A 16,068-nucleotide genomic window follows, 5' to 3' on the forward strand; every position below is an offset into this window, starting at 1 on the left:
GTAACACAAATGCATCAAGTTGACTCTTAAGAGCTTGGCTGTAGATTGATGGACTCTCACAGTAGCCCTGTGGAGCGCGTTTGAATCTGAAGCTGCGACCACCTAATGTGAAACCAAACAAGTCTCTGCTTTCCTCAGCAATCGGAATGCTAAAGAACGCATTCTTCAGATCGATCACCGAGAACCACGATGCAGTGGCTGGAATCAGAGTCAGTAAAGCTGTAATGTCTGGCACCACAGGAAACTGCGGAACAACGACTTTATTTACCTCCCGTAAGTCGATAACTAGACGATACACGGGAGGCTTGGAGGGATCCGTTCGTTTCAGAATAGGCAACACGGGACTATTGCACACATTACCTCGTGTCTCCTCAATAACATCTTTGCCGATCAGATCGTAAATGATCGCTAACAGTGCCCTTTCACCATCAAGGGAAATACGATACTGAGGTATACGTGGCAAACGCGCACCAACTTTTAGTTGGACAACATAAGGTGGTATATCCAACAGGCCCACGTCATTGGGACCTGTCGCCCACAAGGAGTCTGGAAGAGATCTCAATTCCGATGGGAGTTTGTCGATCGATAAATACATAGGGGAAACCACACTCTTACCCAACGTAAGCTCCACACCCGTAGGAGAACAGTACAAAGTCGCATGTAACCTTTTCAACAAATCTAAACCCAAAAGATTCTCACCACAACCAGTAGTCAAAATCAAAGGAGCTTCCAGCTCATGAGACCCAATTGTAAGGGGCAAAGGGCTAGAAACTGGATTGCTAACGGGGGCGCCAGAAAATCCAACGGAAACATTCGTTAAGCCAGACAAAGGCGCGCCAGGGAGTTTTGAATGCATGATGGAACTTTTTGCTGCACCAGTGTCCAACAGAAAAGGCTCAACAACGCCCAAAGTGGCTACTGCAACATAAGGCCCTCTCTGATCAACCGGAACTGATGATACTTCTCCCTTCCTTTGTCTACGGCTGTCCTAGTAGATACCATCCGCATCACCATCACATTCAACATAACAATCATCCACATGATACTGTGCAGACCGACCGGACGATGGTTCGCGCCGATCGAAACAATTTTGCGAATCCGAAGACGTCGCAAAGCGTTCGGCCTGATTCTGGGTAACTCCGCGACCTCTACCACGAGAAACCTGTTGAGGGCCACTACGACCTCCTCGAGCCGACACACCATTGTTCCTATCACGGAGAACCGGACAGTCAAACTTCAAATGGCCCTCCCCACGACAATATGCACATTGATTATATCCCAACACAAAGCGAGGCGCAGGCGAAGCATTTCGCGTCTGCGATCTGGAAAACTGTGATTGCTTTGGCTGCTGTGTCTCACTGAAATTCGAACGAGGTGGATAGGCTTGCTGCAACAAGACCTTAGTTTTGAGATCCTTCGTTTTCTTTTCTGCACGCTCACTTTCCTCTTTTTCTCTATTCTCGTAATATTGGGCCGTAGCCAATATTTGGGCAGTGGTAGAAACAGCCCACGCACTCTCAGAATTCTTCAACTTGTTGCTAAGGTCAGGCAACAAATTTGATACAAACTTATCAACGAACAGCCGCTGACCACCCTCGGAACCCATGTCCTGACCGCTATGGTCAATGAACGCTTCCTCAAATCTCGTAAAGAAATCAGAAACACTTTCATCCCTCTTTTGCCTGCACGCTGATAATTTGTCCCAATTGACGCGCATCGCTGGCATAAGCGTTTTCATGAGGGTAATTATCCTCTGGGGCAAAGCCACAATAATCTGTTCAGGTTTAGCCCCACCGACCTGCCGGGCATCTGCCGCTGTAAGGGCAGCCCAGTCACCGCCTAACTCGGCTACGTGATTCTCGTGACGAATTTTCGCCCAAATCGGCTGAGGCACCACATTGCCAAACAACATATCAATATCGGCTAGGTTCATAACAGTAGCATCCACCAATTGGGACAGCTCCTTATAATAACCCGCAGGATTCTTACGGGGATCAGGTAAGGATTGCTTTACTTGCAACACTTCCGATCGTTTCCAAGGGAGGTGTATCCACACTCTCTGGAAATGGCCTGGGACAGGAGGGTTAGCAGCAGCATCACCTGGCATCCATACCGGGGGAACTTCCCGCATAGGATATTGACCAGGTTGTGCCATCCATTCCGCGGTCGCGTCCTTAAACAGCGCACGTGGTTGCACTGTACATCGAAAGGATAACAAGCGTTCCAGAGCCTCTCGAACTTTGTCACCTACAATTATACCCGTGGCAAACCGAAGCTGTAGCTCGGAAACCTCAGGTGGTATACCATCAGCTATATCATCGTCCCACTCCTCTTTCAATGACTTACACAATTCTTCGAACACAAATCGTTGCGTGGGCACATTAAACTGAGAAAACGTTTCAAACACTACACGTGGGGTGTATTTAACAGGGTTACGAATCCATCTACGTGCCGTTTTCACCAACGATTCACGTTCCCTACCATCAGGAAGCTGGCTGCGTCTTTGAGCAACATCTGAAAGAGTCGAACCAAGTATCGGCCCAAAGAGCGGAGAATAAAGAGAAGCAACAGCAGTCAAGAGACGACTACGAACAGAAGGAGAAGAGGAAGAAGATGCAGGCGTAGCAGCCATAGGGGTGGAAACAGTAGAAGTAGACGCAGCAGCAGGAGTAGCGGGAACGACAGGCTGAGGAGGGACTTGGAAAGGCGCAGTAGGGAGAGAAGCCGGAACAAGAGGATGTACGATCTGTGGCCCAAGGGGATTCGGGAGTACGGGAGGAACGGCGGGCTGACCAGCAGCCGCCAAAACAGCGGGTTGAGGAAGAGGTGGACGAACGGGACCCATAACATCGGGAGCATAGGGAGGTGGCGATTTCATCAGATAAGACAAGAGCGAATCCTCCATCGATTCTTCTCCTGTCTTATCGATCGTAGAAGGTAGCGCCGGATAACATTTGTCCACTGCCATATGATGAAGCCGAGCACTAACTTCCTGCTCTTTCTCATCTTTGTCTAACTGATACTGTTCAGCATTCCGCATCACCGTAATAACACCTTCTCGTTTATTTTTCTTATTCTGTTTGATTTCTTTCTGTTTGGCCTCTTTCCGCCATAACCGGAAGGAATCAAACATGGCCGGCCTAGCTTTCTTTTTAAATAATTTAGCTTCCAAGTTATCTAAAATGGCAGTCTCGAAACTACCATGAGGTGGCCAACTAAGGACGCCATCCTTTTTAGTGTAACAAACCCAATATTCATTATATACGATAGGACCCACGCCATGGCGACTATAGAGCTCGTAAAGCGGAGTTCCAGCCGGAGGTATCGGACATGAATCCTCCAGCCGGGAATCCATGCTGCAACATTTGAGAAACCCAAACAAAGTACTACGGCCAGGCATCGTGCACACTAACCGAGTATACAAACTTCAAGGGCTATCGAATTACGATGTCCTCGCAAAAATGCAAGACCCTCGGTTTTTGGCAATTGCAATCGTCAAATAAAACCCAACAACTAAGAACCACGAATGCTATGGAACCATGCAAACAACAAAGCAACACTGGGAGCGACCCACAAATACTTAACTGAGAGAACAATGGCGTCACCAGGAAGGCCCGTTGATCGTCTCGCCGTACAAAGGACTACGCCAGGCGCCAAAACAGGTCGACAGTCAGGGCATCGGTCCGTCGCAGCCGTCAGGAGGCGGGGATCTTCGCGGGAAAAGACGTCGGGCCACTTATTTCGACAACTGGATCGATGAAGCGGGGTGCACCTTCCCTCGGAGATTTCACACGAAGTTCCTCACGATCGTCGGGCTTTGGACCGGTACCGTTGATGTCGCCCCACGTTGGGCGCCAACTGAAGGACTGGGTTATTCTTAAGACCCAGCGGTGCCAGGGAACAACACCTGAAACCTTCGTGGGTTACCTGTTCTGGCGTACCAAACACAGAGACACGGGACACTTCCAGCGACGTCAGAGATCAGCGTTTATTACTGCAGGGATACAGAAGTCACAAGAAGTACACAACGTGTAGGTTCTCGGAGACTGCTTCAAATTCGTAGAAGTGGATCGCTCCTTTTATACAGGTTTTGGCCATAGCACAGTATGGTGAACAAAGGTTACAACTCAGTTCCCACAATAAACTTCAAAAGGGTCGCATTCATGTTTCAGGAGGCCGGAACATAATTACAACAGTCTTGCCGGTTCCCAACTGTAAAAACATATCCCCTCCGCAATAAACACATTCCATCCTAACCATAAACATATTAAGAGGAAGAACGAAAAACAGATGTAAGGAAAAGACAAGAATACACAACAGGTTAGAAAAGAGTGTCAGGGGCAATAAAGGAAACTCGATAGAAGGGTCAAAGACCTCGTGTCTAATGTATGCGTGGCTGAAACAATAGACCGGAGCGGCAAGATGAGCCTTGAGCGGGGCCATCTGCCTTACTCGTGTCATTTCCCTCATCGTAAAAGTCACCTCAAAGGAACACGTGTCCTTCGTGTAAGCTTGAGAGTTCCAGGGTCACGAAGCGGACAAGAAGCCCGTTCGCTGGCTACCTGAGGGCAAGAAACAAAATGGACGCTGTATCTAAAATGGAACCCGAGGGTTCGGATGAACGAACCCAAAAATGAGGCGAACCATACGTGGCTGCATAGCGAAACTTCGTACACCCACTATACTCGTCATTTGCGGTTCGCAGATACCAAACTCAGCCATATTCGTCACCACTCAAAAAGTGCCGTCCCGTCTCACACGGAACCTCACGTGGGATAAGATTAGTTCTCTATGTTGGTAGCATAATGGGCAAAAAATGAGGATGCGGGCGTGGCCAAGTTCTTAGGTTTGTAGGCACGTTCAATCTCGAAATCCTTGGCAAAAGAGAAACCCAGCACCAACGGGATCCATTCTTCAAGGAAGGCGATCGCTGTCGGCAGGCGAAAGATTCTGAAGTTTCTCCTCCTGTTACGATATTCTAGCTCAGTCAGTTCAAGTTTGAGAAGAGAGATGGCATTGTTCGGTTTGAGGAGATGATTGGAGTGGGCAGGTAGGCGGTCCTCATTCGCACTAATATGAGATTCAGCATTTGAGACTCATAACGTAAGCTCCTTAAGTTCTCTTCTGATTGCGGCAACTTCTGTTTGAAAATGTCAGTGTTGGTCTTAGAACTCTGGGCGATATAATGAACTTCTTGAGTATCATATCAAGGGTGGTCTGGGTCCTGGGTTTTTCCTTGGTCAGAGAGTCAGGTTTCGGAGCCTCCTGCTTTGAGTATTTAGACCAGGTTTGGGCTCCTTGTCCTTCAGAGATCTGTGGTCTTTCTGTCCACCATGGTTATGGTGTGGACAAATGGAAATGAACAGGTCACAGCAGGACAGAGAGTCAGAACGATTCTGATGCCTTGGAAACTGGATGGTGAGCGAGAAAGTTCTTCACCGCAAAGAGAGTGCCCCAACAAATTGTTGTGTCTTGGTAGTATTAGGAGGTCCCAACCGTGCCATTTAGTGGTGTCAGACAAGTCCCCCAGGTAATTCAAGTGTCTCCAGTCCTTCAATTGTTTTGAATATTGAGTGGTAATTCACTGCATCCAGAGAGCAGATTTGCAGTCATATGGGAGTGAGCTGCAGATTGTGGGGGTGCAGATTTCAGGATCAGAGGAGGACTGGATTAGTTTGAAAAACACATTTGAGGCAGGGCCAGTTCAGCGCATCTGAGCAGCGTTGGATTAGGCTTGGTCTTCAATGCAGAGGCTACATGCGGCGCCTCTACTTCCCAGACAGAGCCAGATCACACAGAGTTCGCCAGAGCATCACCTGCCAGAGATGGGTTGCAGGCTCAGGGATTGGAGGTGGGACACGCCAGCCACGAGAGCAACACCTCAGTCATGAGAGCAACATCACAGTTGGTGCACCGTACAGCGTGCAGCGCGTTTGTGGGGGGAGCGCCTCAGCAGACCTGTGCCGGCCGCAGAGTACTGGAAGAGTGATGCACGTCAAAAACAAGCTGGTAGATGTTCTCACCCTTGCACACCCACTATGCCTTATATGCTCACGTGTCCAAGGAGGGAAGCAAGCTCTGGGTGCTTTCACTGAACATTAAGTCAATAGGGGTATCTATATACTGCTCTGACGAGCTTCAGTTTTCCAATGAAGTGATGGGGCCTGCGTTGTTAGAGATGACACGCGGGTGGTAGGGTAATGATGGACTATCCCCATACCCCACATCAGAGGACCATCTGGTGTACCGCCTTCCCAGGTGTTTGCAGCACCCGTATTTGAACCTGGTTAATCCTAGTGAGATGCTGGTAAGTCATGTAAGGGTGGTCAATAAGGCGCATCCACCGACAATTTGCGGGATCTATGAGGTGGCACAGTCCACACCCAACGTGGTCACTGTGTGGTATCTCACAGCACTAGAAGCAGGAGAGGCCCCCCTGGTGCACAAAAAACAGGTGTCTTCGCAGTTGTACACCATACCGTACTCACTATTGATGGATGTGGGTTGTCAGCAGAGTGTGTTCGATATCTTCATCGTTGTACACCGCACTCGCATTCACTTACAGAAGCCTCTGTAAGGGTGACCAGAAGAGAGCGTCTGCCACCATTTTGTGCAGACCTGAAAGGCAGCACAGCAACTGGCCCAACCCGGTCCCAGTTTAGCAGCTTGCAGCAGTAGAGGCACTTATTAGCTCGCAGCAATTATCAGCCCACCTGGTGCTCGCGAACCATATGTCTTCATGGTTGTTCACCACATACGCAGTCACTCACTGGAGCTTTTATGAGGATGGTCCGCAGCTCACGTCTGCTGTTATTTTGACTGGTCTTGTGAGGTGACGCATCAAACGGACCCAAGGCGGTCAGAAATTTGTCACAGATCAGGAGTATTTCCAATTCGTAGTGATCCCACACATCACAGTGTCAGATACCCTGCAGGTAGCGATTAGGGGTTGCCTGAGAACCAGGAAGTACGTTGTCTAGCATCGTGCTCGGCGGAGCTCTAAGGGAAAGCCACCATCTTCCGTGGACAGTAGCCACTCCCCCACAGAGTTTTGTTTTTACTGCATTCTAGGTGAGAGGCAGCTCTTGCTCCGCCACCTCCCTATTTTTCCAAGCACATCTCTTTGGTCTGGAGGTGAGCTGCGGGGGCTCCTGGGCTTGGGGTGTGTCCCACAGGAACACAAGCACACAGAAGGAATAGGCAGCTGGTAGCCACTGAATGTTCCCCGGACAGGCCTTTAGCTGTAGCTACAACCTAAAATGGACCATTCTGATCAGATGTCCATCCCCATGTTCTAGAGATGGTGACACTACAAGCTACTAAATAGTTGAGAGCTGCTTTAGCACAATTTTTTTATTTATTTTTTACTTATAAGGTGTTATTGATTATTACAGAACAGCGACAACAAACATTCCAAGCACGTCAGAAAAAACATAGCAGTACATCTTTTAACAGTGTTCATACTTATAACCAAGCAGCTTATGTGGTTGATCATAGTTATTCCAATAAATCACTTTGTACATCGTTTTTAAATAGGTCGGGATGATCACGTAAGTAAATGGTGAGTGGCTCCCAAAAGTTTGTAAGTTTGGCAGCTGACGGCAGCTCCTCTGCATATAACAAGAGATTGCCTCTGCAGTGTATGGAGTCCATTACCCAGCGTTCCCCTGTGGGGACGTTTTACTGTCCCAGTGCGTTGCAATTCTTCTTTTTGCAAGGAGCAGTGCGATAGCAGCGAATCTTTTCTTTAGCGGATTGCAAATGCGTCTAACAGCACAGTAAGGAGAGTTTCAGTGAGCAGATCATTTTACAGTTTAACATTCCCCCCAGTAATTCCCCCAGTGTTCCCAGCACAATCTACCTTTAATGCAGTACCATGCAAGGTCCACGAAACCCGCTTGCTCCATCCCACTTCTTCGGCATTTTGCGTCGTCGCGTACGCCATATTTCTGCAGCTTGAGTGGAGTGTGATAGGCTACTTTAGCAAGAACTTCACCTGAAATTAATTACACGAAGAAGTCACGCATTAAAAGTTGTTTGCAGTCACCTAAGTGGCAATGTTGTTGAAATAACAATGGACTAGGTGCCTGACTAATTTATGAATTTGAACGGAAAGATCTTATTGAGGTGTGCTTAACTCGCATAATTGCCTTTAGCGCAATTAGCACAAAATTACACGTCATTTTTTGTAATTATGTGAGAAGCGTAATCCAGCATTTAGCACTATTTTCATAGCACAAAATGCTCCCTTGTATCTGAAATGGGCCAGAGGATGCATTTTGCACTAAGAAAATAGCACTAAATGCAAGATTACATGAACAGCAACAGCCAACAGCTGCTAGTGCTCTTGAACTCTTTTGTTCCTGTGCTCCTATGGTAGGATTTTAGCCCAAATTTCTCTTAATTACTCGAGCGGGCATAATGCGTAATTTTGATAATTTGACAAAACTAGAGTAATGCAAATTACTGAATTACTCCGGCGTAATTAACATTACTCCCAGGCCTACTTATTTTACAAGCGTATGTAGAGTGTGTGATGAGAAACGTTTTTCGAACAGTGAAAGAACTACGAATGACATAACAACTCAGTTCAAATATAATTTATCAACTATTACTTCAATCTATGATAATACCTAACAAAATGAGAACATTAAAAACTAGTAATTTGTTTTCAGATTCAAAGGAGATGGAGAGGTTTTTATGTCCGAAAGTACATCCATAATTTCTACGCATTGAAGAGGTATCTGGAGGGTGTCGATATGAAAAATAAAATTGTCAGGTAGTGTAATTTGCATTCTTTTAATATCATTTACAAATAAAACAGTGTGCTTTTAATTCTCTGCTTACCCAATCCAGGGTCTACCACAGACATGTAATTATATAAGTACTTGAGAGAAAATGTGTTAATGTTTTTCAATCATTTAGAGATTTAATGCTGCCAATGTAAACCGAACACACACATTTCTGTGCTGTACTTGTGGCTGGCAATTATTTAGCATCAATTGACCTGTTTTGGAAAACTCTGATCGTTTTTACTATGACAACGTATGCTGCTGTTAAACCAACCAAGATAACGTGTGAAAGTTAAGAACATGATTTTTTGCTACCTTGTGCCTGAGCTCTTCTTCCGAATGAACTACAAAGACTTTGGACCAAACAAATGGTGGCAGTGCTGGCACTGCAGCACCGGAGGTCTGACCGCCCTATTACAAGTTTGGCGGTTGGACCATCATACGACAGCTGCTGCAGCCGGGGATCCGTGATACCTCATCCGTTTTGCAGCGGTCTAAGGCTGCAATATGCTTGGTGGTGCCGCTGCGGCACCGCCAAGCATATTGTGGTAAATATTTCATTACCGGTACTATTTTTTATGCGGTAAAGTCTAGTAAGAATAACTCAGTAAATATAAGAGGCAGAATCCGTGGTATTAGAGGTTCTAAAAGGCTTTATTCCTTTACAAAGGAAATACAATTCGAATTTCAGGCTTCAAATTCCATCACCACGAGAGTTCAGGAAGGAAGGCAATACATTATTGACAGGTAATGGTATTTATATGGAAAGCATTACATTAAGACAGATGCAAGAGGCGTAACAGCTGATAATACAGATAAAATATGCATACGTAACTAAAAGGCGGACATATAGGCGTAACTTATAAAACGTCATTATACATGATGTCACAAGTGGGTGGATCCATAAGAGAATCCTGCAATGTCAGCAGAAATATTCGGCAGAGATGCGCGCGCAGCCGCATGACGTGTGATTGACGTGCAACTAGAGGGTGAAGGGGACTTGACATTTAGCTCTACATGTGGAGACAGAAGTCTGGGGGGTCATGTCAACCTAATCCCAAATCATATCTAATATCTTATGTTTATAGAACTGTATTATCCAAAAGGAAAGGTCTCTCGGACGGAGTCTATTCTATACTGACTGTTAGTGCGTGTACAAGCGTCTAAGTGTCTACATGAGATGCGAGGGGGCAGGAATCTTCCATGGTAACAGGGGCTATGAATTACTTGCATGAGGACAGTGAGGCCTGGCCCTTTGCACGGTAGCTGGAAGAATGTTTACCTAAACTACTAGACAGGAATGCATCGGATGAGGAGCGGAGCAGATAATCTTGAAGGTGAAATACAGTTTTTTTTGGCAGGCAACAGGCTGGATCAGGCACCGTTAGCCGCGCAGGGAGTAGGACAAAGTTCATGGATACAGATGCGGGCTCGGGCTGGAGTTTCCAGAGGCAGAAAGCAGGAAAGGCTTGATGGCAGAATTCAGGGCCTACTCGCCTGAATCTGTAAAATGTGGAAAGTGAACCACATAAAGTCGGTGGCCTTTCATACTTAGGAATGGAATATCTGACCCATTCATGGTGGATCTGAAAGAGGACATGTTGACGGTGGACGCACATGTATTTGCGTCTTCATAACTGGAACTGGAGGGAACATACATGTACTTATAGCATGCACATGGAGCCGTTGGGGTCTACGATAGGGGACATAACTGATCACAAAATTCATATTTCCTCATTCCCTCCTTGTCCCCTACGGACCCTCAGGAGATATCGATCTTCATCAATCCATCGATCTGTTCATATAGCATCATTTGTTCTTCTTTCTTCTTCCGGGATCTTGAACGAAAACTTGGATGCGGGATACACGATGTGGCACACAGGCCACAAATCGCTGGCCCACATTGTAGACATAAGCAGCAACTGAATAGTATGAGAAAGCCAATACCTAGGAAGGATAGGATTCTCCATCCCCAGGCTGACAACACGCTCCAAAACCAACCGGAGCAAATCCAGGTGCCTGGACTCTGGTGTATCTGGCTCACAATCTTATGAAGGCGAGTTATGGCTTTATATACTGACGGCGAATTTTCTGGTATGAAAACACAGCAACTTGATCCGATGACCCTACAAGCTCCGCCCCTATCGGCCAGGATGACGTCAAGGACAAGACGATTTTGAAGCACAACAATCCGCATAGCAGACTGCTCTTCTGTTAAATTGCCTAAGGCGGAAGTAGTCTCGTTCACTACTGCTTCAAGGGTTCTAGTTAATCTACGTATCAGCTTACTATTAGTGACTGTACCTATGTAGGGAAAGAAACCTTTATTGAAATCTGTGTATTGCTCCCATGCTGTTTCAGTGTAGTCGACAATTGGGAGATCTCTCTGCTGTCTATTGTGTACTAAATGGGTATTTCTGTGATAATCAGGAGGGGCTAGGAAAACAGGTGGCAGAAGGAATGCTATGTAACAGGTACCATCCCAATCTAGAGGTAGACGTATATATGCGGTCTGGCCACATATGAAGTAGGAATGACGGGAAGCTCTAAATGTAGACTTGCCTTGATCACTGAATTTTATTACAGTGGTGCATTTACTATGGCCCATGTGTATGGAACCATTCTTTCTTACACATAATTCCCCTTTTACTGGGAATACTGACATGGCGGGCAAGATTGGTGTAGCTTCAGATTCAACGTTCAGGATCATGAGGTTAAGTGTAAAATTACCTAATCCATATACTTCATTTTCTAGATCAGTTCCTGTTCTTTTGGGAAGTCCCTCCTTGTTAGGGTAGCAGACTTTAAGCAAAACTAGGTTCAGGTTTCCCCATACCCAGTTGTCTTGATAAACTGCGGAATTTGAATCTAGGGAATTAATCAAACTAAACCATGCTCCACAGGAGCCATTGTGTGTGAACGGATATGGAAAGAGGGGCAAAACTCCCTTATAGTTCTGATAGGGAGGGAGTCGGCCACATATCCAACAATTTGTAGCATTGCTGGTCTGATGGGAATGATGTAACATACTAATAAAAGTGTTGTTGCGCAGCGCAAATCTATAGGACAACTCATGCGGAGGTAATTCGCTAAAAGAATGTTCTGAAGTAACATTGTAAGCACGCTTAAAAATAGGGTAATACATATGCAGTAGTATACTAGAAATGATGATCAGAAGACTTAGAAAAAACAAAATTAATAATGTTACTGTGCAGTGACTACGAAGTGATTTACAATACGCATGCTTTTTAAGCTGCATCTGTTGATTTCTTTCTCTATTCCGGTCTAGAGGATACATGTCAGAAACAAATTCAACCGATTCACCTTGGAGAGGACTTAAACAATCAAATTGTCTGACTTGCTAGACCTTAATTTCAGTTTATAAAGTTCAGTTTTTGTTGGTTCAACCAAGGGGAGCTTTGAGTCTGTCTGTGAGGGAATGCAGGGCTGAGTGTTCACACTGGACGGTAGTCCATAAAATTTCTTGATATGACTCGAGTGCAACCACCCTTTACGTCCCTCGATCTTCACAGCTGTCCTTGTGGTTAGTAGAACAAGTTTTGGCGATTTCCACCTAGGCTCCAGTTGGGTCTTCCGGTCGAAATTCCGTACCAGAACCAGGTCGCCTGGAACCACGTCATGGGGCTTCACCTCAGTGTTATCGGGAAAAGCTGCAGCTACCTGTGAACGACAAGATTGTAGTGCAGACATCAAGGAAGCCAGGTAATCTGTCAGCATATTACAGTCAACATCAGTGATTTTGCGAGGTATAGGCGTCCCCCACATATTTGGTGGTCTACCGAAGATCACCTCGTACAGGGATAGCCCTGTTCGAGAATGTGCTACCATTCTCATGTAAAAGAGTGCAACTGGTAAGGCTACTATCCAATCGACACCTTTTTCTCTACATATTTTGGACAATCTAATTTTCAGAGTTTGATTATGGCGTTCCACGAGACCTGCTGCCTCGGGATGTCGGACACAGTGGAATTTCCATTGGTAGCCTAACAAAAGGGAAACATGTTTCATTAGTTCGGATGAGAATGGCTGGCCGTTATCTGAGTAGACAAAACGTGGCAAGCCATACCGTGGGAAGAATTCTCGAACTAACTGTTTGGCAGTAGTCGGGGCAGTGTAATCTGAAACCGGGTAGGCTTCTGTCCAACGGGAAAGAGCACAGACAACTACGAGAACATATTTGAATCCTCGACATCGTTCCATCTGGATATAATCCATCTGGAGGACTTCAAAAGCATGATCGGGAGGTTGAAATCCACCCTGCTCTACGGGGATGCTTTTACCTGGATTAAACTGACAACATATCATACAGGTACGTACTTTCTGTTTGGCTGCTGCTCGCAAGTGTTTGTTGAACCAAATGTGTTGAATGCTGTCTAGCATAGCTTTTTCTCCTAGGTGCGCTGGACTATGTATTGTGTTAATGATGACTTGAACCATGGAGTCAGGAAGAAACCATATAGATTTTTCCTTTGTCATCCATCCTTGATCCGTTTGGATCCCTCCTAATTCAGTCCATTTCTTTATTTCTTCTGGTGTAGCATGTGTCTGTATGTCAATTACATCAAGGGCGGGATCCTTAACTGTCATGCAATGTGTTGGTGTCGGAACTATTGTCTTTGTCGCGTCAGTTGTATGAGTCTGGTTCTGAGCAGTCTGTTTAGCTGTTCTGTCAGCTAGGTCATTACCCTGAGAAATGATATCGGTAACTTTTGTATGGGCTTTGCATTTCATAATCGATATTGCAGTAGGTAGATGAATCGCGTCTAATAGGGCTTGAATGAGGGGTCCGTGTTGGATGTGGGCACCGTGAGAAGTTAAATAACCTCTCTCTCGCCACAGTACGCCGAAGTCATGGACGACTCCGAATGCATAACGTGAATCTGTGTATATGTTGACTTTCTTATCTTTGGCTTGAATACAGGCTTGTGTCAGAGCGATGAGCTCTGCTGCTTGAGCTGACAAAGTGTTAATACAATTTGTTTCAATGACTTCAGTGTCTGTTGTGACTGCATAAGCGGCCACTAACTCTCCTGTACTTGTTCTCATACATGAACCATCTACATACAATGTCAAGTCTGGATCTGATAAAGGGATGTCTGTCAAGTCTTGTCTGGGTTTCGTCGTGATAGTAATGACTTCAATACAATCATGTGCTAGTGGATCTGTTCCATTTACTGGCAAAAGTGTGGCAGGATTTAACGTATTACAACGTCTGATTTCTATGTGTGGCTGAAACAATGTCAATTCGTAACCAGTGAGTCTCGCTATAGTCAAGTGTTGTGTTTGTGTGCGGTTCAAGAGAACCTCTACTGCGTGTGGTACTTGTACTGTCAATTGGTGTCCTAACACTATGGCATCGCTTTGTCTGATTGCTAAAGCTGTTGCTGCCACCGATTTCAGGCACGCAGGAAGAGCCTGAGCTACTGGATCTAATGTACTAGAGAAATAAGCACATGGTTTGTGTGATCCTGCTTGTTCCTGAGTGAGTACTGACAGGGCAGTACCTTCGCGTTCTGTAACAAAGAGTGTAAACGGTTTATTGTAACATGGTGTTGCTAAAACAGGTGCTTGGCATAAAGCTTTCTTTAAGCTTTCAAAGGCATGTGTATGTTCTGGAGTCCAAGGGAGGACAGTCGATGTGGCTGCCTCCTGTGTTGTCAACTGGATGAGTGGTTTTGCTAGAAATGCATATTGAGAGATCCACTGCCTACAGTATGAAGTGAGACCTATAAAAGCCCGCACCTCCTTTTGTGTCTTGGGTGGTGGCATGTTAGCGATTAACTGGATGCGATCAGGTGTAAGCTGTCTTCCCTCCTTGGACAGCGAGTGCCCAAGGTAAACAACTCGCTGGACACAGAATTGCAGCTTAGAAGGGGACACCTTGTGCCCCTTGTTGGCCAGAAATTTTAAAACCGTCAGTGACGCTGTTTCACATTCAGGTTCGCTTCGGGCGGTGATCAGCAGATCATCGACATATTGAAGCAAGGCAGTGTTAACTGGCATGTGGATACTGTCAAGTTCTCGTTTCAGTGCTTGGCTATAGATGCTGGGGCTTTCTGTAAATCCTTGAGGTGCGCGTGTGAATTTAAAACTTCGTCCATTTAAACTGAATCCGAACAGATATTGACTTTCCGGATCTATTGGGACGCTAAAGAAAGCATTCTTGAGATCAATTACAGTGAAGAACGTTGCTTCTGGGTCAATAGCTGTTAGTAATGAAGAGATATCTGGGACCACAGGGTATTGTGGTACAATACATTTATTTAATTCGCGCAGATCAATAACTAATCGATATACTGGTGGTGCTTTTGGATCCGTTCTTTTAAGAATCGGAATTATCGGGGAATTGCATACATTGGAGTCGGTTTCGACAACCACTCCTTGTGCAATGAGCTCGTCAATGATTTGCAGCAAAGCCACAACAGCATCTGGTGGTAACTTGTATTGTCGCATTCGTGGTAGTACTACTCCTGTTTTTAGTGTGGCTCGATATGGTGTAATGTTCATGCAACCAACATCAGTGGGGCCTTGTGCCCATAAATGTGTAGGTAAATTCTGCAGCCGGTGATCCATGTCTCTGGACACGTAGTGACCTTTGAAGTCACGTAAAAATAGTCGTACTCCTTCCGGAGAACAACATATTATGGCTCCTAGAGCTTTCAATGTTTTTATACCTAACAAGTTTTCTGGACATGATTTAGTAAGTAATAAATCTGTAGTACGTGTCAATGGACCAACCGTGTGAGGAAATATGAATTTTGTGATCAGTTATGTCCCCTATCGTAGACCCCAACGGCTCCATGTACATGTTATACGTACATGTATGTTCCCTCCTGCTCCAGTTTTGAAGACGCAAATATATGTGCGTCCACCGTCAACATGTCCTCTTTCAGATCTACCATGAATGGGTCAGATATTCCTTTTCTAAGTATGAAAGGCCACCGACTTTATGTGGTTCACTTTCCACATTTTTACAGATTCAGGCGAGTAGGCCCGAATTCTGTCATCAAGCCTTTTCCTGCCTTCTGCCTCTGAAAGCTCCAGTCTGAGCCTGCATCTGTGACCATGAACTTTGTCTTACTCCCTGCGCGGCTAACGGTGCCTGATCCAGCCCGTTGCCTGCCAAAAACTGTATTTCACCTTCAAGATTATCTCCTCCGCCCCTCATCCGATGCATTCCTGTCTAGCAGTTTAGGTAAACATTCCTCCAGCTACCGTGCAACGGGGCCAGGCCTCGTTGTCCTCATGCAAGTAA

The 16,068-nt window shown here is 45.8% G+C and overlaps 1 protein-coding gene across 1 annotated transcript in view; it reads left to right on the forward strand.

Moving 5' to 3' along the window:
* SPATA17 (spermatogenesis associated 17) overlaps nt 1-16,068 on the forward strand; it is an 886,586-nt gene that overhangs the window by 268,046 nt on the left and 602,472 nt on the right. The window contains exon 5 of the mRNA XM_085609390.1: nt 8,676-8,779. Coding sequence (XP_085465516.1) covers nt 8,676-8,779 — 104 coding nt within the window. The remainder of the gene's footprint in view (nt 1-8,675; nt 8,780-16,068) is intronic.

The sequence above is a fragment of the Triturus cristatus genome, chromosome 6 (assembly GCF_964204655.1).
Source record: "Triturus cristatus chromosome 6, aTriCri1.1, whole genome shotgun sequence".
Classification (NCBI taxonomy): domain Eukaryota; kingdom Metazoa; phylum Chordata; class Amphibia; order Caudata; family Salamandridae; genus Triturus; species Triturus cristatus.